Genomic DNA, 24,003 nt, shown 5'->3' with positions numbered 1-24,003 from the left:
AGCATCTGATGTGTATGGAATGCTTGGCTGGGCACATTAAGAATGTATGACCTGGTAAGACAATTTGAGATTTGAATCATCACAAATGCGACTGTCAGTATGGATTGATTTCACCATATCTTGTGTTTATCAATCATGGGACGACATAGATACTTTCCCTCTTGTAGCATTTACAAAAAAACTATACACCAAAATGTGTTTTCAAAATTATTTTATCGCTATTAAAAATATCAATATCCATCATGCGTCCTGGTTAGAATACCATACACTGAAATAGTATGTTGGTTAATAAGTTACTCAAAATAGACAATTTAAAATTGAAATGAAAAGTTTGTTATTAGACTTAAGAGGGCGCTGTGAGCCGCCGCCGCTCTGTGGTGTATTTGCTCTTGGAGCCAAACTTATTTCAAATTCGATCAACTTTAAAATTCGGTTGAAAATACTAAATTATATACTAATGTAAACATTCTTTGCATACATTGCACAATTTTTTACAAACATCAAGAAAATTTGAAATACATTTTCAAATCTTGAAAATGATAAACATGTTTAGAAATTAACATAATCGATTTAATGGTCGCTGGTCGTAAAGCAGCGCTTGTTCGAATATTGTGTAAACAAACTATGTATGTACACGTCGTATAGGTCGCATGGGACTCAACGACCACCGTCTCTCACTATATGTAAACTAACTCTTCAACGAGAGGCAAGGAATAAAATAATATTGACAAAACATAATCTGGTGGCTTTTTTCATATATTCAAATCGACTGTATTTTATAACTGTCTGCAAATGTGACTATGGATGATTCATCTACACACGCACACAGACTGGCAAAACAGCAAAACGTAAGCTCGAAAAACTGAGCTTGAATCGTGATGGGGAAAACACGTTGTTGGGGTGCGTTGTAGTGCCGGCTAATCTAGTTGTGGATGAGTTCATGAGAAATATATACATTGTTTAGTTGTGAAGGATTATCCATGTAATTATGGTGCGAAATGAGACAATCTTCTTTCTATTCTGCCGTTCGTGTCTTCAGAATTGTTCAAACTGCGTCACATTCAACATAGGGTACACCACGCGATGGATTTGGTGAAACATCAACTCGTTCGAAGTCCGTTCACACATAACGTCCATTAGTACCGTGGTGTAAATATCTGTGATCGGAGATTGTGTACGTTCGACTCCGTTTGAGTATTGTCCTGGCTTGAATCGGCATTGTTCGACAAATAGCGCCTCCACCGACGAGCTTTAATTTTTGAACATATCGCAGAGAAGTCTTTCCATGGGAGTGTTGCCGATGGTGTGGTGAAAAAACAAATTTTCTATCCTGTTTGGCGTGACAAACCGTAACGATGGTAACATCAACAGAAGTCTTCCAAATCTGTATATAGAAGATAAACAATATTAAATAAGTACATCTGCCAGTGCGGAACTATGCGATGTGGAAGTTGAGTTGAAAACAAAGGAAGGCTGTGGACAAAGCATCGTTATGGGTGAAGACGAAAAATATAAATAGTAAATTTTTCGCCAGGAATACGAGTATAAAATATATGCAGAAACATTCTGGCGGAACCCAGATTTCTAATGGATAAGCCTCCACCATTTCCATGAGAGAAACATTATATCCCAGATATAAATAAATATAGATATATATGAAACGTGTAGCTCACCTTGTCGGTTGTGTTGGGTGATTCCTTGTGTGTTGTCCTAGCATTAATTGTGCCTGGTCTTGAAGGTTTTCTACTTGCTGTGGGTCTTTGAGTCCACGAGTATCTGCAAAACAAATCACAGCCGTCTTTAGTTTCAGCCAATGCGACGACGATAAAATCATCACTGACTAAGTGACGGTGTTCTACATTTTAAACGTTGTACGTAGACAAAAGTGCAAGTTTAAAAATCTACCAATTTTAAGTTGTCTTTTCACAAATAATAAATTTTATAAATGATCTTAGCCAATTTTACACAAAATGTTCTCAATAAGTCTGTACATCCATCGTATACACCAAAAACTAAATAAGGACAGTGTACCAAACGAAAATGTCATAGTTTATGTAACTACTTGTACCGTATATGTGCTTCGGGGTTTTCATCTGTCCAATATATTGCGCCCTCTAGTGATGTGGCAATTCAGTGTAAGCAATGCCCTTCAAATCGACAACTCTGTTTGGTTGTGAAGTCTTTCCTCGTCTAGAAATAATAAATTTTCTAATACAGAATTTGCCATTGGCGACCTACCACGGATCAAGTGTGGACGAGGTAGCGGCGCCCCCTTAAGACAATTTACGTCACAGAAGAACCTTGCCACTTGAGGGCGCAATTTATACGAACGGTGCATTCAATCAAAATTTCACACAGTCACATATGTTACAATTAATCAATAGACTTGTTTCATTTCACACAAACATATTCCAACTGACTCAAATTACATACGTATAGAAGAGAATATCATGAATCCAACCCACCTGGTTTAAAAAGCACGATTGCCTTCATACACGCAAACTCAGCTGGGTCGACGTTCATGGCTTTAAATCTAGCCATAATCTCTTGTAACACACGTATATCTGACAGCATAGCCGCGGTTTTCCCATTCAGTTGAGTTGCCTGGCTCTGTTCTGGTGCAACTAATAACGGCGACGATTCCAGCGGCATGGACCACTGAATGGCGCACAGTAAAAAGAGTTCGCTCCACGCCTCTTCTAACAAAATTACCTGAAATAAAATTAAATAGTTTATTTCAACAACGTCACCGTATAGTCACCAAGATAAACTTCGCGACTTCAAGTTTTATAATCCTGTTGATTCTGTTCTTCACGATCTCAACCAATCGACCGTAAAATGGAATATATTTCGTGTACATCTACCTATCCCCAGGTTTTTTTTTTTAAAACCCGACAATCGTCGCGCCGCAGGTCACATGCGACGTATAGTACAACGCGTGTAAAATACACTGTTTACGTTTTATTCTAGCGCGTGTTGCATGGTGACAGGTTTTGCCTTTCCATTTATATACGATTTTTTATCTAAACTATTCATGTCATTGAAATCGAACATTAAAACATATAACTAAACTATTTGCCAAATTGAGAAGACTATGTAATACACACAATTTACCGCTAACGAACAGACAACTAACCAGCTGTTATGCGTGCAATACATATCATAAGCTTGTCACGAAATCAATACCGCCAACGGGTAAGCATTAGCAGAGAAACCTATCACGTCCATTTAGAGTCTGAGTGGTGCAGCGAATCGTCCCCCTATACACCTGAGGAAATAAATGTACTTTCCGACGTAAATGTAACAATATGCCGCTATGGAATTATGACTGCGCGCATGGGTATTATGTTTTTCAAATAACATAAAATTTAAGTTGTTATAAATGTCACGTTATCAGCCTTATACATTGCTACTCTCTTGAACAGTGTCTTTGTGTTTATGTCGATCCGTCGACCGAAAACGTACCTGATCCCTGAACGGCAGTGCCGAGAACGAAGGTAGATTTTTAGCCCATTTTACAGCCATGAAGAGTAATCTTGCCGATGACTCATATATGTTTTCTTGGGTATTCGGGTAAACCGTCGGTATATCTCGAGTGTTCATATTTCCGTTCCAAAAATGTCGGCGGTGAAGTTCGTTTTCCTGTTCTTGATCGATACTTGTAACGTCGATGTTTTCTTCAGCTGAAGAATAAAAAAAAAAGTATATTAAATGTTTTTAGAGTTATCCTGTCTGGACTTGTGACAATCCAAACCCACGTGTGTTTTTTCGCGTTGCCCCCCCCCCCCTTGACACAGTCACTCTGTTGTATGGGTAAATCATATTCGGCTTATTACTTCTGCTCCCGAAACATCTGTCCTATTTTGGCCAACCTAACCAAATGTCCTACGTCTCTGCTATATTCGTTTCATAGAATACCGAATGGTTGGAATGTACTATTCATTTTAGGCGCAAAAATGGAAATTAAGAGGAAATAGCTTTACAATATGATATTCATTATTATTGCAATCTGCGCTGGTATTCAAGTTATATCTGTAACTTAAAAGGGTTGACATACCGATAAGAAATAGGATAATATAAATTAGTTATTCAAAATGAGTATGTTTAAAGAGAATGCCAGGAAACGATGTTTTGTCGCAATACATCATGTCTTGTCAAAACTTTACATAACTGTTCTTCAAACAACGCGTAATTTAGCTAGGAAACATGCGTCCACGTGTCTTCAAAATATCTCAATAATGTATTCCGTGTTTACTTATAGGATGTCATTAAACCTATTCGATGCAGTGTGTCACTCCGTCACCTCGAACACACATACCCCAACATTATAACATTCAAATATATTATATCAAGAGGTAATGTGCATATTTTGGAATGTTTTTTTGTGAATCTTTAAATCATTTTCTGTTATATTATATCTTGATCATTACGTGTGATTTATGGAACATAAAAATATATTTTTTTTGTAAAAACGTAGCAGTATTCATTCGGTGAAGTCATGAATCATGCTGGTTGTCAAAATATGACATTCGCGTTATGATAATGATGTATTGTTTTTATATTTGCATTGTGATGAAAACAAAATGATTAAACACACCAAAGTTATTCACATTATCATTACCTTTTTAAATCGCGATTTCTTTTTTATTTTTAAGCGAAACTTAATTAATTAATTTCTGTCTAGTGAAGTTCGGGAGTAAACGTTGGGGTTAAATAACGTGTTTATGCGCCCTGAGTACTTGAAACTGGGTAATTGATTCCCTGTCATTGGGGACCGGGGAAACTGGTAGGAATGACTAGTAGAACGGTTATTGTCCGTGACCGGGTTCGTTCATCATGATAATTGTCAGTCGGCTCCCGACGAAGTTTAGTTAAGCAGCGGTCCGGGGGTAAACAGCACCAGCTTTCGAACTGTTTCCCATAACGATTTGTACCAAATTGGTATTTTAAAACATGAACATCGCAACACAGTATATATGTATTACTGTTGATTGCTTCCAGGGTTTTGTGCGCATATCGCATATGGACAAGGCTGACGTAACTACTACGATGCAATAGTCGTAATATGACGTAATATTAACGCCAACAGAGAAATGTTTATAAATAAAAAAACCCAGTAGGACGAGGATAATCATGGGATCTATTACATTTGTCAGTAAACAAGAGCCTTCCATTACTATGGGTGGTAGGTAGTTAAATCACTCTTAAATAGCTTGCAAATAAATTTGAATTTCTGATGTTTGCCTGTGTTTTAGGCTAAATTTGTCGTGAAATTGGGTAATTTAATGGCACTAATGGTTCACTCTGATACCGAACAAGAGTAGTTTTTTTTTTGACATGCTTGACTAAATCGAATTACGATCAAACCAACAACCTTTTCCGCCGAAGATCAAAACTGCCGATCGTAATGTCGAAATCTGCAGGCGATCGACACTTTCTGATCTGAAATTGAAAATGCATCTAAAAAAATCAAATGTTTAACACTCCGAAAGTGAGTTCGATATCTCTCCAGTTGAGTTTCAATAGATCCGTTGACATTTCTGACTCCGTTGAACCGTTATCTGTGAACTAAATGCCGTATCGACTGCTACATTACGTGCGGCTATAGGGCGGCTATCGAATCGTTTATTGGAAAGAGACAAAATATAGATTTACATAATGATCGCTCACAGCAGCATTTCATACTATATCCATTTGGCTCGCTAAAGAACGTGGGAGATCTGATTCAACTTTAGACCATATTCCATTACGAGCATTCAGAAGTTGTGTTCAATATTACGAAACCATTCACCCAACAGCGGCGTGCATTGATTCAATACATCGTGTGGATTTAGCCAACTTTTCTCACACTCATTTCATTAACGATCAATTTTTCGCCCGGAAAGCCATATTCGTGCGAACAAAACCAGAACTGTCATGCTCGCTAGGTTTTAAAATAATGCACGCAGGTAAACAAAAAATTGTGGAGAACATGTCGCCAGGGTGGTGGTGGAGTGAGGTGGGTTGAAGTAATAAATACTGGTGGTTGTCGCCTGCACTTGCATTCTGTTCGGCTGGTCCGAAGATGCATTGTCAGTCCAAATTAACACAATTCGCGAGTTAAAACAAGGCCTGAAATTCAACTCCACAGTAAACGAGAGTAACAGTAGTTTGTTGTCATGGTAACTGTTATTGCAGTATTAACAGAGCTGTGTGAGCATGGTCAACAGTACAGTAGCCCAGGTACGATTCTTCCTGGCGGGGAGGGGGGGGGGGGTATGCAATATGCATCGCCCAAAGTTTTAAACCAAAAATAAACTGCTTTAGACCAATGACGTCATAGATACACTCACCTTCTTGCGGCTCCAGCTTGGCATATGTCTCAGCTGTCATGAGACTGGCCATAAATCGATGGTTCGTGCCGGGGCTTGAGGATCTCTGGTGTTGTGGCGTCATCACAGTGGACGATGTGGGCTCGCGATTCGGACTCGGTATAATATCCGGATTGTCTCCCGTGGCGGAGACGAGGGGAGCACAGTCGATTCGTACTTGGCTGCTGTTTCGAGGTTGGCGCTCGTTTTGTACAGCTAAATATATATATATATAAAAAGAATTGACATTAATTATAACTGTATATAATATAATAAATTTAATTCGACTTGAACAATATTTTTCCAGTTAGGAGAGATACTAAAATGCAGATGTTCATCATATCATTTAACAGAACCAATATTGGAATAGACTGTGACGTAAGAGGTAACGATTGCAACAGTTGGTCCCCCATGTATCAGGACTGCTTTTCCGCACATGGGAAATAACAGCGAGGAATACGTGTACGGTAGCTTCCTGTACAACATTTCCAGGTTATACACATCATATAATTACGTGTATCATGTCGTCTCAACCAATTAAACTAATATCGATAATCGACAGACAGTAATTAAAATAAGTAATAATAATTTATTAATTTATCTACATCGATGTATATTTCACGTTTAAACAAAGCCACACGGTCCCTCGAAACAGGGAGATTATAATTAATACTGCGATAATGTAAAGTTCCAATATTGGTTTTTGTTTCGTTAAAACGAGATGTTAATCATGTTGATTAGCAGAAATTGATTTATATGCCACTTGTGATTATCGGAGTCGCCTTTGCACCGGAGCTGATTAAGAAGAGCGTCACACTCATTAATCTATCGCAATTAATATGAAACCCACTCTTAATTAACTTGTAATTTATTGGTCGGGTGTATGTGGGATGAACTGCCAAATCACATTTACCGGGCGCCGTAAGAGCAGAGTAACATTGGCGAATGGGATGACACAAAAAACGAACGTTACCGCGTTAGCTAACCCAAAATAATGATAATTCTTTGTGTCCAAAAACTTTTCCTTTCTAACATAATATCATCTGATTGTGTCGGATTTCCGTTGTGTGTAAACCATTCCTCTATGTCCAGAGGAATTCGGAGAATCGCTTTGTTCCCTGTTAAGCGTAATATAACGAAGGTATCTAGTTTAAAAAAAGGACACAGACTGACATCTACTGCAATGACCCCGCCCTTTCCTTCAATTCATTTCACGCACTGGTGTCGACGAAAAAAAGACAGCCATGAATAACGTCGAAAAGTCTGAACCAAATTTAATAAGCAATCAATGATTTGAGAAACTCAATAAAAGTGGAAATATTGCGATGCAGGTATTCGAGTAATAGGTTTCAAGTAAGCTAGGTAATTTGAGGAGGTCAGCCGGGTACAATTGTATAAAGCGAGTGTGAATCGATCGACTGATTATAAGGTCTTAACACTAATCACTTTTCGTCTCCCTCATGAATTGTCAAATTAGAACTATTAATTAAGTTGATTGGTGGCAACGGTTTAAACTCGTTCCTTCTAGTAAGTAGCCATGCACATACAAAAATACCATGATCATACGGTCCAGACAGATCACCCGGAATTAGTAATATTAAACTATCCTTTCTTCGCACTATTAAGAAACTATTAAAGTACCTAGCTAAGATAGAATGTCACAAAGATATCACTTAAATACTGAATTCTATTCTGTGGGTATTAAAGCAGCGTTAGATGGCTAAGGGTCGCCCGATCACTTATGAGGGCATTATTACAATACATTTTAATAAAGTACAGAGAATAAAACAAATTATTCTTCTTGTTTTGCAATTGTACGTCATTATGAAGTGTGAATAAAACTACATTTCTTTGTTTTCAATTACTTTAATATTGAGTTGGAAATTATTCGATATATTTAGATGAATCAAACTCGTCTTTTGTGACAAATAATCATGAACGTTTTAATAAACAATATACTTTTATTCCGCGAAATAATTGACAAATAAAATGAAATGTAGTTTATGGTGTCGGTTGAGGGGGGTGATGAAAATAGTTTAAATAGTGATGGTCACAGGGAACCCTCTCTTGAAAGGATTTGAGAATGTGATCCTTGCTATTAAATGTGTGGACAAATACTTATTTTGGCAATACATTCCTAAGCGATCATGGATGTGGGAGCACCTTGCTCCGAAGACATTCCCCAGTAACCAACCATCAATACGGTTGTGATCAATACGAATCGTTGGCATGAAGTTTTTGTTTTATTGTCATACATGCTGTTTCCAATTCCCGGAACACGTGTTGGTGAAGCATCATTAATAATATTAACACTACTACACTCAACACTATTGAAAACTATGTTCATCTTTTTTTTATATATATTAACCAGAATTACAACTATAAATATATATCTTTTTATATAACTTGAAAACTTTGATACGCTCATATTTGTTAATATTGACCGGATGGTAACAATTACAAGACATCACGTACACCTAATGGATTGATTGTTGCGGGTGAGTCACCACACGGAATTCACAGAAACAGTTGCACTGTTTATCGCTCCCACCCATAATATGCAGAGATCGGTCCCTAATAATATATTGCGGCCGATTAAGATTTAATCTTTTAATTTCTAATACATATATGAAATTAATAATCCTGTCAGAATGCGATTTACACTAAAGACCACCCTACATAAACGAATCAGATATTGCGAGCGACTAACTGAATGTAAAACGAATCTAATAAAGCCGTGAGGAGGACGCAAATTACATTGAGAATTCAATGGCGATGATGGTCACTATGCATTGTCACATAACGAATTATAACTTAATAGATTTTATATCATGTCATGTCTAATGACAGCGGAGATACAGACTAGTCACAGCTCCGTGTTGTACATTGATTCTATATCATGTCTTGCCAGTGTCGCGTCACATGTTATAACGATCGACGATGTCTAGGGGGCATTCCACACGTGCAGATCGGTTAAGCGGAGTTCGATTAGATAGCCCATGCTTCCCGAACAATTATAACATATGTTTTTGGCTATATATATTTATATTTATAGACGTATATAAGCATATATAAATTATTTCAACTTTGTAATTTTTATGTCAGTCGTCAAGAATTACTTTCATCTTTAATACTAATATTCTGATGTTCAATATACAACATTCCTCAAAGATGGGTTATTAGAATCTCGGAACAAGACTTTGTAATGATGTAGCCTAATTGCAAATTTAGAACACCGAGACTGCTTTATGGATATATTTAGTTTGGCTTGTATTCTGCATTGAAAATTGATAATTTATGGCTCGTTCTTGGAAATGTTCTCTTGACGATAATTTTTTTGTCATTCTCTTTGTTATGTATGCTTCGAATCAAATATGTGAGAAAAAGAGAAAAACTGTCCAATGTGGCGGCCATTTTCAATAACATTTGATAAAACCTAGGAATCCGTAAACTTTCAAAAAATCACAGAGACCCTGTTTTGTTTGTGTTATGTCGATGTATAAACAGTCCAAAACTAATAAACTGTTTTTATTTTAATACCAGATCCGAATATACTTAATGTTAGGCGATTTGAGTCCGGATTCATAAAAAACTATGAAAAATGATTTAAGTTTTCGTTAATCGAACCACATATTTTTGGATTATATTGAAATTTTCGTTTTTTTAATTGCTATATCCATTTAAATATATATTTTTTTTATTTCTGAACAGAGCAACTTGAACACAAACAAGATAACTGACTGTGGATAGCAAATATATATGATCTTCGACCATATATATCTTGTTTATATATTGTAATCGACACTTTCTGATCACTTATCACATAAGACTTACACTAGATCCAACCTTATCATTCTAATAACAGCATACTATCAAACTACTTTGTAATGAACACGTTATTTAAAAGTGAGATTTTTATTTTTTATTGTAATACCGTATATTGTTTAGCGCAACTATGATCGCAATATATTTTCACGAATACAACAGTGTCTCACATCACCCAAATGATCATACAAAGCTGATGACGACCCCCTTATGCGAGCGAATATCTGTTTGGTAGATCACACATACAGATACTTCCACTTATAAAAGTATCAACCGTAGATATCTCCACACTTGTGTGCTGATATGGACAGATTGCTTTCTATTCAAATCACCACTCTACTTCAATGTTTCAGCCTCAACTCAGCATTTCGTTACCAAGAAATAATGCATAAGAAATCGATTCAATTTATGAGTTTTTATGCTCAGTGCGTAACAGACACGTTACTGGGGAAGGTTCTCCACAACGACGTTAACATACCATTAGCACAGCACTGATTAGATCGGCGTTCACAGCTGGAGAACAATTAGGGCCACACTAAGAACAAATTTAATTCTTCCAAATTTGATAAATCACTGCTTTATTTTGAAATGAGCGTGATTGGATGGTGACGGCTAGCTTAATGAGGTTAAATACAACACCATACTTATCACACCATCCCTATCACTACCAACACTTTTCTCGGCGCATCTCAATCCTAACCGTGATCCACACAGAGATAATCCCCCGTTTCCCCTCACTGATTCTGCGTTATTATTAGTTTAATATTCTGACCGGGTCTCATTTATTTTGCTTTTTCCCGCTGTGAGCCAGACATTCGAGCTCGCCGATGTGTAATTTACTCGGGGAGTCAATCCAGCTATTAAAACTAGAGTACACTTAACAGCTTCCGTGCTCGTTCCTGCCAACTCCATTCATTCCATGTTATTTAGAGCAATTTGTCCTTACCCACTTCCAGTATAGGCATTAGCACTCTATAAGGCAAAGGACTACGTTTCCTCGCCATTAAATTGTTCCACGCAGGTTTGGATTAATGTTCGTCACGATTTGTTTTCGCGTAACTGGTTTTTCAGTAGAGAAAGCCGTGAATTTAAACACAGACAATCATCCACCGAAACACGATAGAACAAGGGAAATGGACAAACATTTAGCCGCAGACCAGACCAGATTTAATTTATTTAACTTTGCTCTCATCGCTGTGCGCCATGCAGTTCGTAAGATATTCTTGTAAACACTCATTCCAGACATTTTTGCAATTTTGATTTTCAATTTCCGGAGAACGATTTCCGCCAATTTCCGCCACCACGCTTAACAGATCTCTCATGACCGCAGGCTGACTGTGGCAGCATAGCAGTATATGAGACCGAGTGTTTTAAAAACAACTTCAAATTTATAAGTTGGACCCGAGGCGAACCTTCCCATAATCTCAAATCTTGTCGGCTCTCTGACTAATAATTAGTATGACAACAGCGTGACAGTAATGCATCCAGCGATATAAAAAAGTAATGACTGGAAAAAAAACAACAAGCAAATTATTTTACTCGAAATTAGTTGAAATGACAGAACGGGAAAAATCATAACAGATAATAGGGTGGATTTTGCCGAGTTTCTCGCCACCTACAGAGATCTTTGAGTGAGGCAGTACCCCTTAACTTGGTCTGAGTAAGCATGCACAATTCAAAATATGCCAACTGCCAACAAAGTGTGCCACAAGGTCCCCGATGTCCAAAACATCACGGACAACGAGGGCGTACGTTTGCATGAAAATTAAATATATTGTTCTGCAGTCGACTTGATCTTCTCGAATCGTTCCAGGTAAATTCAAATCTGAGAAACAATTTTGGACCATGCGATGGAATTTCAATCTACTTTAGTTGACTTCAAGTTGATGAAAAAACAAATGGAAATATTTGATAGCAATTATTTCATTAACCGTCGCATCTATCGGGAAGCTTATGCGGAACATAACTCGTATGCTATTTCTGAGAGCGAGAGAACAAGAAACGCGAAAATCAGACTTGCATTTCTCGGCAAATCTAGATCACGGCATTTGGCGATAAGCTTTGGAAGTCCTGCAAAACGGATTCTAAGGCTATACTCATTTTCTCGTGCCCCTTTCCCGACTGATTACGCTTGGCGCTGTGATAATTCCCACTTAATACGGACTCTACTTGGAGTTATTTCTAAGTGTCTACTGTCACTTCCCATAACCTTCATTTGCTAGCAATTCTTTGATGGACTGTAGGCTTAAAAAGCCATGGAAATCATCAAATTAGACTACGGCGTCCGCAACATTCAATCTCGACATCAACGGCTCTGTTATCACGTTTTAAATCCACCCAGTCAAATCGTCTCACCCCTTCATTCCCCGGGCGGATGATTCATAGCAATCTCGATAAAATACGCGGATTACTTTTTTTTAAATTAAAAGACCGTCAGTTCAATTCATATTGTGCTTCATTGGCAAACAGTTCGACATTGTCACAAAACTTCCCATCTAGTACACCATTTTTGTAACAACACAACTCGGTGTACCGCAATGAACTTGAAACCTGCCCAAAATCTGGAGTTGACATTACCCCCCGACAATTCAGTAGATGGCAATACGCGCATTTGTATCAGTAGCGACACAATAAAAGTCCAACTTCTCTTACATGTAAAAATCCAATTTTTGTCATAAATCCCAATAGGCATAATAACCCTATAGATGTTGTGTTGAAAATTTAAATCCCTTGGCTTCTCGCCCGGAATATCAAATTATAATAATTTTGGTTCTTTATTCGCGTTGCTTTTTAAAATGTAATAGTTGGTACACCCCGCTATAAAATAATCAGTCACACAGTGGTTAGTGCAAAGAGTCTTACAATGCGAACAATTGGAGCCTTTCAGCGTCGGCTATATAGTATGAATCACTCCCACACTGTGGTATTCGTGCTCTCTCAATCTTTCAACGTGTACATTTCCTTTGCCATTCAGAGTTTTAAACGTCAAACTATATATTAATTAACACTTCCATTGACCAGCGTCCAGCACAGAAATCAAATATTGGTTTAGTAATCACGTGACCTACTCTACTACTCAAACCTCGTTATCATAAACTCGTTAGACATTTATGATATTTCTAAGTCCGGTCTGATATTGCCGCCAAATTAATACGAACTTAAAAAATATATTTCATAATTGGAGAGCGTTTAGTATAGCTGATCCACGGGCAACACGAATGCGGCGTCATTTAATTATTGATGATTCAATGGGAATATGATTGTGATCGCCGCTGTGTAGCGAAAAAAGGGGTACGAGTATACATATAATACAACTCTTTATATATATATATATATGTATGCATGTTAGCATGAAGTATATTCGAAACATTTTAAGAATCTACGTGATAAGTACAATTACTTGGAAGCATCGACGGATGGGAGTCTATGTTGATGATCGTCGGAAAGCTAACTACATCAACGGACCAGAAGTTTAATATTTGCGTTCAAACGATTATTCCGCTTATGATCCTATACTTTTTGATTTACAAGAGTAACACGTTGGACTCGAATCTAGCGGTCGCGTCAAAGGCTGTAATTGTCTCATTTATGCCTTACGGAACATATCAAATAAAAATTGTCAATTTGTTTTATTTTAATGTGTAAAGTATTTGGTAAATTGTCTTGTTTTGGCGTGTGATAATAGATGGACTATGTTTACTCTCAATTCAGGAACGCATTGCTGGTGATTTCACAAGAAAAATTGTTTATTTTATTTATTCGTCTGTTTATTATTTTATTAAGCAATCTTTTAAGCAATTTGTCACGTGTTCCAGTTACGTTTATTCAAGTCCGACTTGTGCGCAAATTGTATGGTGGCTTGGGCATTGGTTTTGATCATACATCTCTATTGGTATCGATTGTGATGTGGATGGTCTAGTGATGACTATAATCTTGTCAGACAACACAGTAATAATCTATCCCCGTTGATGTCAATTCAAGAATACTGTTTTTGACGTTAACCCCTTCGCCTAATGGCATCTCATTCTTAAGTCAATTTTTGTACTCGACCTATCACGCATTCTATGCGAAAACCCGTTAAATCTAACGCCAATCGCTCGTGAAACCAAAATATCAACTGTTAGAGCTGGATTTGCTCATTTATTAAATTCCACCGGTACTAATTCGCTGTCGCGTTGCCATGAAAGGTTTTTTCACCCTACTAGGCGTTAATAGCTTGCTTGATGTAGAGCTCAATTTGGCAGCCCATACATTGTTCTGCAAGGCATGTCTATGTCGTTTATACGAGTAATTTGCATTCGTTTGGCCTTATACACAATGTTAACGATTTCATAGCGATGAATTTCCTGTTGTAGCTTTTCGTTTGCATCAATATACGGCGTAAACGTGTAAAGTATTGTGTTGATGACATACCCTTAGGCCTGTACATATTCTGTTATTATCACCAGACACATAACACAGTTTAGAAGGAGCCAATCTTTCTGTCTTCTACCCCGGGAAGTGATAGCAAGGATACGATGGGTAATTTTACCGCGGGGTACAACACATTTTGACGTAGTGAGTCGAATGGTACACACGTTCCGCTACTCGGTACACGGCGTTAACAGTAACACCTCAAAACCATCGTAGAAAGGTGTTGTTTTTTTAGGAAAGATATCGTGACGGTCCCTGGCCATGGTCAGTGTATTATAGACACTCTTAGGTGAACCAATTCGAACAAGTAAAAGTTATCTTTACGCGGGGTAAACCAGTTTGCGCCGAAAGAGAAAGTGAAACATGTAAAATATTTAACGGTGGGGCAAATTACAGAGCACAGAGACTGATAGAACTTTTCAGCAACTTGGACCGTGACTGAATATACAACTTCGCATTAAAGGAGTTTCCACTACAAACCCCCATTACCATTTAGCTTTGAACTCGTTCCCGTGAGAATGGGAAATGGGGAGGCAGGTCTGATCGGTAAATACTCTCCGTACCGCGAAACGTACATACAATAATTCTTACATTAATGCAAATTATGTAAATAAATTAATGTTGTTAATTATTTATACGTACAGAGATTTGGAGTTAGTGCTAAGGCAGTATTTTGGTGATAGCTACTAAACGAATTCGGCCCGAGTAAAAACTTTGGCTCGTCTTCGTAACGAATAGTTTTTATCGCTGTTTACCATCATATGAAATAAAACGGAAAAGAAAGAATGTTTGCGCCAATCATCATCATAAGTACACCCACAAAATATTCGTCTCTCCGTATAGTACGTATCATTGAATTTTATAACCACTAAATATCAAATGAATTGCACCAAACATTTAGTGCGTGTTCGTTACATTGTAACATGTATGTTTTCATAAGAACAAATCAAGCAGCGAAAAACTGACAAAACATTGGCAAAATTATGTCTTACCGTCTTTATTCATGCCAGTTTGCATACATTTTTTCAGTCTGCATGCCTGACACTGGTTGCGATGGGCTTTGTCTACAGTGCACAATCCAGTACCGGCCTGGCATCTGAACAACAGAAAAAATATGAATAATTGTCATTGTGTATTGCAAAATTTGGCTGGCGGATGGATAATTCATACCCGATGCGTTACCAACGTGACGGTTTGAATAGCGGTATGAGTATACGGCGTTCGCCGAATGAATTTGACCGTCACGTACCGCATCCCAATATTACGAACGAAAATAAAAACACAGGAAAGTCGGAACGAACTTAAAACACTAATTTACGAGATCACGAGTCTCAGAAAGACATTAAGGTAACGCTAGAGTGATCATATTCACTATAAAAGAAATACTACGAACTCATTATGATCATGACTCCTCTATACAGCTGGTCTATGTCGCTGAATAGGCTGCGGGTACTGTTCTCTATACATACACATGGCAATAGTCATTGCACTATTAGGATTAGTAAATACTGGTATACTGAATAAAGAATAATATATAAATGATCCACCCAGTCCCTCGTAATAATCAGTAAGCGGGTGTTTAATAAAACCAAAATGTACGGTCTGAAATGCGTCATCAAAAGTTATACAAAATGTAGCTAATCATTGGAAGTCATGTGATATTTTCAGTTTATATACACACGCTTGTAATTTATTATTAATGCCTATAGAGAATGGCATTGAGAATACTACATCGATCCAGTTAAATTAATGTTTTATTACAATACGCATCTTCGACTTTTCATAGAATATTAGCGTAACACTAGATATTCATAACTGAACTTAGAACAACGTCTCTCGTCTCAATTTTAAATAAACGCACTATTCTATTCTCTTTCAGTAACAAAAATAAAACATTTACGGAAATTCTCATTTGGCTGCGGGTGATATCATTAATAATAATTATTATTACAGCGCAAAGTGAGGATAGAAGCTCCGAGGTACACTCGGTACTACATATAACGCGTGTACAATGAAGGCGGAGAGAAGTACCGCGTATTAGTTAATTCTTTGAACTATCCGCTTCCTATTCTCTGTTCATAACTCCCAACGGAAGCTATTCATAGTAAGATGTTTACCATAACGTACTTTTCTATTGAAATTTGACATTATGTGACAGTATTTCATCGAGAGGTCATCCATTGCTGCCTCTATGAGTAATGTACAATTTCTCCTTTGTGTAATGTAGCGAATGCAAGGTAAATGTACCGTCAAATTTGCTAGCAATGGGATAACTTCTTTCAGCTGTCATTCCCAGTTTTTAGTTCTATGTATATTTCCCAATTATCATAGATATGTGTATATATCCAGAGATACGTTTCGATCTCATTTTTTAATGTTTTGGGGGTCATAGTGTCGCTTTCAAAGTAATTTCTAGATGTGCCTTTTTGTAGATTACCTGTATATGAGTTTTCTGCGCACGCTCCGTTTGAAGAAGCCACTGCAACCATTACACGCGTAGATACCATAGTGTTTGCCGCTGCTGACATCACCGCACACCAGACAAGCCATTCCTGGCGTCACTCGCTTCGACGATGAATTGTGGGACGATACCATAGTCGGCGTTGTCGGAAAGGAGGGATGGTTTACGCTCACTGTCGGCGTGGAAGGGGGTGTAACTGCAGACACAGATCCCGGGGTATGCACTGAAAACACAGAGTACACAGACAAATTACGAACGACAGCTCATAACATTAAAGTTATTAAATAAATTGGTCTTAACTTTTTCATAATAGCCCGATAATTTGGTAGACGTAATCAGCAATCTTACATAAGTCTTGGAAACCCTACTTTCAATCGCGATTTGTTTTAAAGCGTACAATACTCACTCATTCCTACATTCAAGCAAAACACCACTTTCGTTACAAACAACTTGAAAATTAGCAAAAACCGTAAGTTGTGATTACATTTTCAGAACGATTAAGGCTGCCATTAAAAAACAATGATCGCTTGTATAAAAATAAAAAATGATGTTGACAACTTAAATTATCGCTACCTCCCATTTTGCGCGTTGCATTGTGTAAGTGCTGATGTCCATTACAGCTTTGTAAGAGGAATCGTACACGCCAGTATCGGGGGATGGTTTGATGAAGTAGCGAACCGGATACGATCTCAGTACAAATTGAGACAGATCAGTTGATATTACTGAGTCAGAAATAAAACTTAGAATGGTATCTTTTCTTTAATTTACTGGAAATGAGTGAACTCGTAGCATTAAGTACGGAGTAGTTTGCGCAGATGGGACCACATTGCTTCAACAACTGCGTGCTGCAGACAACGGATTATCATTCCGTTTACTCTTAAAAAGTAATGTTATATTAGGCGTTTCCTTTACATAACATCATTTAATGTCAAATGTCTTCTTTTATTTACGTTAAAAGCGGATAAAATGTCGCCAAGCTGGTCGTAAATCGTTGAATTTGTTAGCAATAATACAAAAACGCGGTATCAATATGCCAACATCGTGGTATCGTGAATTTCGTCTCTGAACGCGATGGTTATTTTTTGTGCTTCCGCTTTAATACATCTAGCCTCATTCTTTTGCGAGATTTAACGTATTTGTGCAAAAGAACGAATTTCTTTATTATTCTAGTTGTCGGTTAACGCTGATATAATTGCATAAAGTGCATAAACATATCACAAACTGTTACTTGATGAGTACTTTGTCCATTTTGACTCGTAGCCGAGTCGGCGCTGCCAGAATGCCTGCAGTGTCCGGGGGAAAGACATTGCGATGAGTACGTGAATGTTTCGTTCCCTTATGGGTCTCTTTACCGTGTTATTAGCTAACTCTTATCTCATCAAATATTCATTATTAAATGTGTGATTTTAGGCAGATTTGGCGTCTACAATTAAAAGCATGATGCTCTTAGTCACCTTTCTGCTGCCGGGCTTGTTTTTTAACACATCAAATATTAAGTTAGATGGAGAGACTAATGGGGAACAGCAGCAAAGTGGAGCCCGCTTAGCTCGGGCGATAAATCGAGTAGTTTACGTCGATAGCTTCTTAAGATCGTGTGAATGGTGGCGGGGGAAAAGCAAGGGCAGAATTGATTGGATGATATTATGGAGTCGCTTTGATACGAAATAGAATGCCCGTCTGTGTCTACATGTCTACACACATTTGATTTGATTTAGTGATCAAAGCTTTCGACTCTCGTCGCGATTCAGGCGCGAGTTGCGGGCCAGGGATGCTACACCGTGACGATCGCTGCTTGACGGGGGAATATGTATTGCGTTCACTCTACACAATTGAAAAAAAAATAAATAAAAAATGTTAACGAAAATTTCATTAACGGAAAAATTACCAACATTAGATACGCCAATTCAAAGTTCAAGTTCATGTATATATTGCACAATTGTTCACCAATTCGGCCAAGCACTCAGTGCAATGATTTACAACAAGGAAATACAAAAAACGCACTGTCGTGACAGAATGTCAGTTATAATTAGTTTATGATGGTGAAAATAGGAAATACGAACGTTGTACAAATCTAATCGCCAGTTATGCTGTACCAGCAAACAATTCGTTTTATCCGCCCAAACGTTATTGATCATATGGCTCTGAATAATACATTGGCACGAGTTCCGATAATAGGACTGGCGATTCCTAAATGACCAAACAATATGTTCAATGTCGCGCTGTTCTGATCACAGTCAGAGCATGCACATTTTTGCTTAACGTGGCGCAACTTTTAAGGCGGAATATTTTTTGTAACAGAATTAACCCAACTGTAAGACAAGTTAAATGCTTCACATGACGTTCATTTCAAAATGGCAGACGACCCAAAGTATTTTTTGCACAAAATATCGCACTAGAGATTAGTCTCCATGAATGTGATAATAAATTGAGCCCGAAGTACAAATCAAGTCAGTAGCAGTACCAATTCATTATGAATCCGTGTATTCAAAATTTAATTCAATTATCCTTCTCAATTTTCCCTGTTCCGATTAAAATCGCCATGAGGACTTGATTTGATTTTCAACATTTTTAGTCTGACTTGAGATTTCTGTCGGTATTTTGTGAATAGATCGTTATTGTGTTTTGTGAGCACTATTTAGCAGCGTGTTTGTTCTGTAATCTTTGCTGGCTGACAAATTCAGTTGTTTAAGCTTTTATTGATTTTACCACATACCTAGTATATTTAGAAACAAATCTGCAATGTACAACGTTTCTCTCACGCGTTATGTCCACATTGTTTCTTTTATCCTAACCCCAAACCCCAATTTCCACACATTATATGAACACCCTTACTTGTCGTTTTATGATTCCCGAGAACGCGTTTTGTCGACTAGTACAGTAACAAATCTGCGTTTCCGGTACCCACAATTCATTTGCAATCCCGGTAGATGAGGAGGAGTTCCATTCGTCCAAAGCGACCTTAATACCATTTTGTTTTTTGGTATTTTTTAAGAAATTTTGGTTGATTCGCGAGTACGTTGATTTTTGCCAATGTAAATAAAACACGGAGCTATTTAAATCAATTCATATACGATTGTTTCTTCCTCAAAATTTAAATAATAATTTGACGGCGTTTTAGTAATCACGTGACCATCGGACAAATGTTACTCCGTAACAGTACATATATTCCACCAGAAAATAAACAACTAAACGCAACTAAAACAATCACTGTCTAATGACATGTCTATAAGTATTTGTAACAACTGAAACAATATGGTACGAGGGTGATATTGTACACCACTTTTTTTTTAGACACGATACTGTTGTGTGTTTGTTAGTTTTTGCTGTAGATACGTGGCTTTTTTTTTCGAAACTGACATCATCAGGGTTAAGCAAACATGGCGGTCGCTTATCGGTGCGTTCATATTTTCTCACCGCTACCAATTCTATTGACACAATACAGTGTTTTCTTTATTGTACTGCTGTTAGCAATTTCCGCCCGTCATTGATTGATACTGTATGATATTACAACGACCATATCAAGTGCGATAGGTAAAATTAAGTTATATTGTACACGCTTTAAGTTGATATCCGTCAATACCATCCTATCTTCAATGTATCGTGTGATCCATGATTTCGTTATTGCTTTCCTTAATTTCATCACTCCGCTTTTCTTTTATATCTCGGATAGTAAAAAATGAGCATGAAATTAAACAGCTGCAATTTATCCGTCGATTGATATTTGATATGAAACCCGCGATAGAACAATGTGAATAGAACTAGACGTGTAGAACGGTTAATCGCCTTGTTCATTTCGGCGTCAATTTCCTTTTGTAGAGTGACGAGCAAAAAGTTATTATTGACACATGATGAAATCCACAAACTAATTTCAATCGAACGAATTCAGAATGCGGCTCTGTTTCGAGAAGGCTTCTTAATCGAGTCCCAGGCGTACGCGACTAACATTATTATTATTAATAGGCATTTGACTATTAAAATCATGAAATTGTACATCCTAACCAGCACATTGAAGTATGTGGATTTCCAACACGACCACTTTACACGAAATTCGGTTAGACTACATTACATCAAGTAGTATGTCTATATTACCAACGAAATGAAACATTGTTTGGCATCTGTGATGTATATATCGTGTCGCTTCATAGCTATTGTTTGCCGCTATGTTATTTTTTTTATAGCTCTCTGTTGAAAGCCGTTACGGTGACTGCGGCGATAGCTGCTCGTGGCGGTGGAAGCAATTGAGAAACTATCGCTTTTTGAAGTACACTCTTAATATAATTTCATCCGATATTGAAATTCGACATGCTTTATAGATTTCTACCTCATCAGATGTCTATACTGACTAATTAATGAAGGCATCATCACATTTAAACGGCAGCTGACAGGACGCTATATGACCTGATCTGAGCTTGACGATTTTTCCGCTACTCGCCCCCTAAAACCACAATCACTATGAACACGTACCATACTCGTTCGTAGTTCCTGTGTGGATTCGGATGATGAGGAACAATTTCTTTTATTGTGCTTCTCCTTTGATTATTTTTGATGGACGGAAATGACGGTTTTATAAATAACGCATATCGTTCTGCCAAATGTTCAAATGCAATTTTTGGCCATTCTCGAACAAATTAAACAAAAGCATGCTATCCGAAGAGAAGTGCATAAATTAAAACACAATCTAGATAAGACGAGACATGACATACCAAAGTCCACGGCACACAGCAGACCAAATTCCTGTCTCGCCTAGCAACGGTTGAATTGACTGATTACCAAAAATACTCTAATAATAATGATTACGAGTATTGGAGTATGTACCCCTTTATTACGCCATGTTAATGTATATGTTAGATAAATCATTAATTTTTACTAGAAAGTGTATCTCTTTCCTGTCGCAATGGTAATAAAACATATATACGGATTGTGCATTGTGTCGCTACCGTATAGAAGCATTCAAATCCCTCGCATGCTTTACCCGCGGCTTATTTCCTAATTATTTCGATGCAAGTTGACGTTTAGCGTATGTGCTAATAACATCACACCACAAGGCTGCATGCTTATTTTAGCGTTGATGTTCCGCGTATTATGGAGTATGTAAACCACCGTCTACTATATAAGCTGAGCTTTGCTTTTTGAAATACTCGTTTAGACATTTTGATTGGCTCGATTTCCTGTGCTATTTTGCCGCAATTTCCGTCCCTGACTCGTTTAAAAGCTTTTGGATTGCCAGGTTGATGCCTCAATGCGTGGCGTGGTCGGCGTCGAGACACTCGGCCGTGCTGAATACCTGGCACGTCGAACAAGAGGCGATTGTTAGCCGCCAGCGCAACAATGCATCGACACTTCATTACTTTTATACCGAACAGAAGCGTGCATATTAAATGATACTAACATTATTATTTTATAAGTATAAAACAGCTGCAGGCAAAACGTTTAAGAAAACTAGCTCGTCACTAGTTCAATACATGCTATTATTTAAAAAAAAAGTATAAAAAACATCAGTTACGATGGCAACGAGATAAAAAAATAGTTTAAATTCTCTGAAATTAAAACACTGTTTCTTTTTACAGTCGAGTCTCTGTATATGTTGCCATAGAAACCCACCAACTTTTCCCCCTCCGCTAATCTATATATTTGAAAGTTTCAGTTGACTGACAGCGAAAAGACCGTGATACGTCAACATAAATGTATAACCCGTACATCATGCATCTACGCCGAACGCTTTGATGGCATGACAAAAAAAGATCGCCCAAATGGAGAGGATATAGGAAACAGTGTCAAGGGTCGCGATGACAACACTGGTTGTAATTTTACTAATGGCGATTACAGGCTGCACGGAGACATCTGAAAACATTGGCTAGTACCAATTGAAAAGCGCGATCGGGAGAGAGAATGCGTTTAAATTTCGCCGCGGACCCCATCAGAGTAATGAGCGACAACGCGGCAGAAGACGATTACTACAACCATTATACGCAGGGACATGGAAACAGGGAGTAATCCCCGATGATCGCGGCAAAGTTAGGACAGATTTAAAACGTGTAACTCACAGGCAACCAAAAATGATGGGATTCCGTACCGCTATTTCATTAGAAAAAGTGGATGACAAAGTACTTGTAATGCGCAGTTCGACTGCAATTCCACTGATTATGCAAATACTCAATGGTCGAGCCAGTACATATCCTCACCAAGCAATTAGATATTTTTTTAGAACTAACGTAATATATCCAAATGAATCAGTGTGATAAACATACAAATAACACATGTGAACGGAAACAATGATAATATAATAATAACTACTATAACTAATAACGTAATCAAAGTATCAACGATTTCGCAAACTTTCTGCAAAATTCATAATGAAAATGATAATGTTGACTGGAAGCGTGCGGCAAATGTTTATTTTTCTCATTCGAAAAGAATTATTAAATTCCACTTAAAAGCAATCATTTAATTGCGATATGTGTTTGAAACATATATACAACACGTAAATTAAGTCGATATGGGTACACATGTACGCTGATGACTACAGCTCACGCGTACAGAGTACTTGATACTACGTATAGACTTACCTGGTGTAATGTCCATGTTATCATGTTCCATCATTGTCGATATCAGGTTTTTTGTTCCTGTAATGTAGCAACTGCCAGTGAAACGCTGAAAATACCAATAGATAACTCCGGTAGCAACGCTCTCTATATATCCACGGAGGTCCACCACGAGCTCAATGCAACACGAACCAATCAAATGCCACGTCTCATGTGATTTCAATTACACCTGTTCATTATGGCGCTCGCTGATTGGTTGTCGACGTGATACTTGACAGTTTAAATGACATGTCACGGGGTGTTATATCTTCCCACCCTGCTTATTAGTGTTTAAAATATGTCAATGACTCGCCACTTCATTCAGTAATTATTCGAACATATTATATCCCAGTAGAACTGGTCTCCTGGTGTT

General features: G+C 37.7%; 1 protein-coding gene across 1 annotated transcript; it reads right to left on the bottom strand.

The window, feature by feature from the left end:
* Positions 1-196: 196 nt before the first annotated feature.
* Positions 197-23,669, bottom strand: pnr (photoreceptor-specific nuclear receptor protein). The gene is given in 8 exon segments (NM_001164975.1): positions 197-1,384; positions 1,674-1,776; positions 2,466-2,712; positions 3,466-3,683; positions 6,333-6,566; positions 15,581-15,684; positions 17,026-17,272; positions 23,616-23,669. Coding segments are annotated over 8 exon segments (1,320 nt in total). The 5' UTR covers positions 23,650-23,669; the 3' UTR covers positions 197-1,251.
* Between the last annotated feature and the right edge of the window lie 334 nt (positions 23,670-24,003).

This window comes from Saccoglossus kowalevskii, chromosome 13 (genome assembly GCF_978046115.1).
Source record: "Saccoglossus kowalevskii chromosome 13, keSacKowa6.1, whole genome shotgun sequence".
In the NCBI taxonomy this organism is placed as follows: domain Eukaryota; kingdom Metazoa; phylum Hemichordata; class Enteropneusta; family Harrimaniidae; genus Saccoglossus; species Saccoglossus kowalevskii.
Note: the sequence above shows the minus strand (reverse complement) of the source record. Positions and strands in the feature narration are given on the sequence as shown.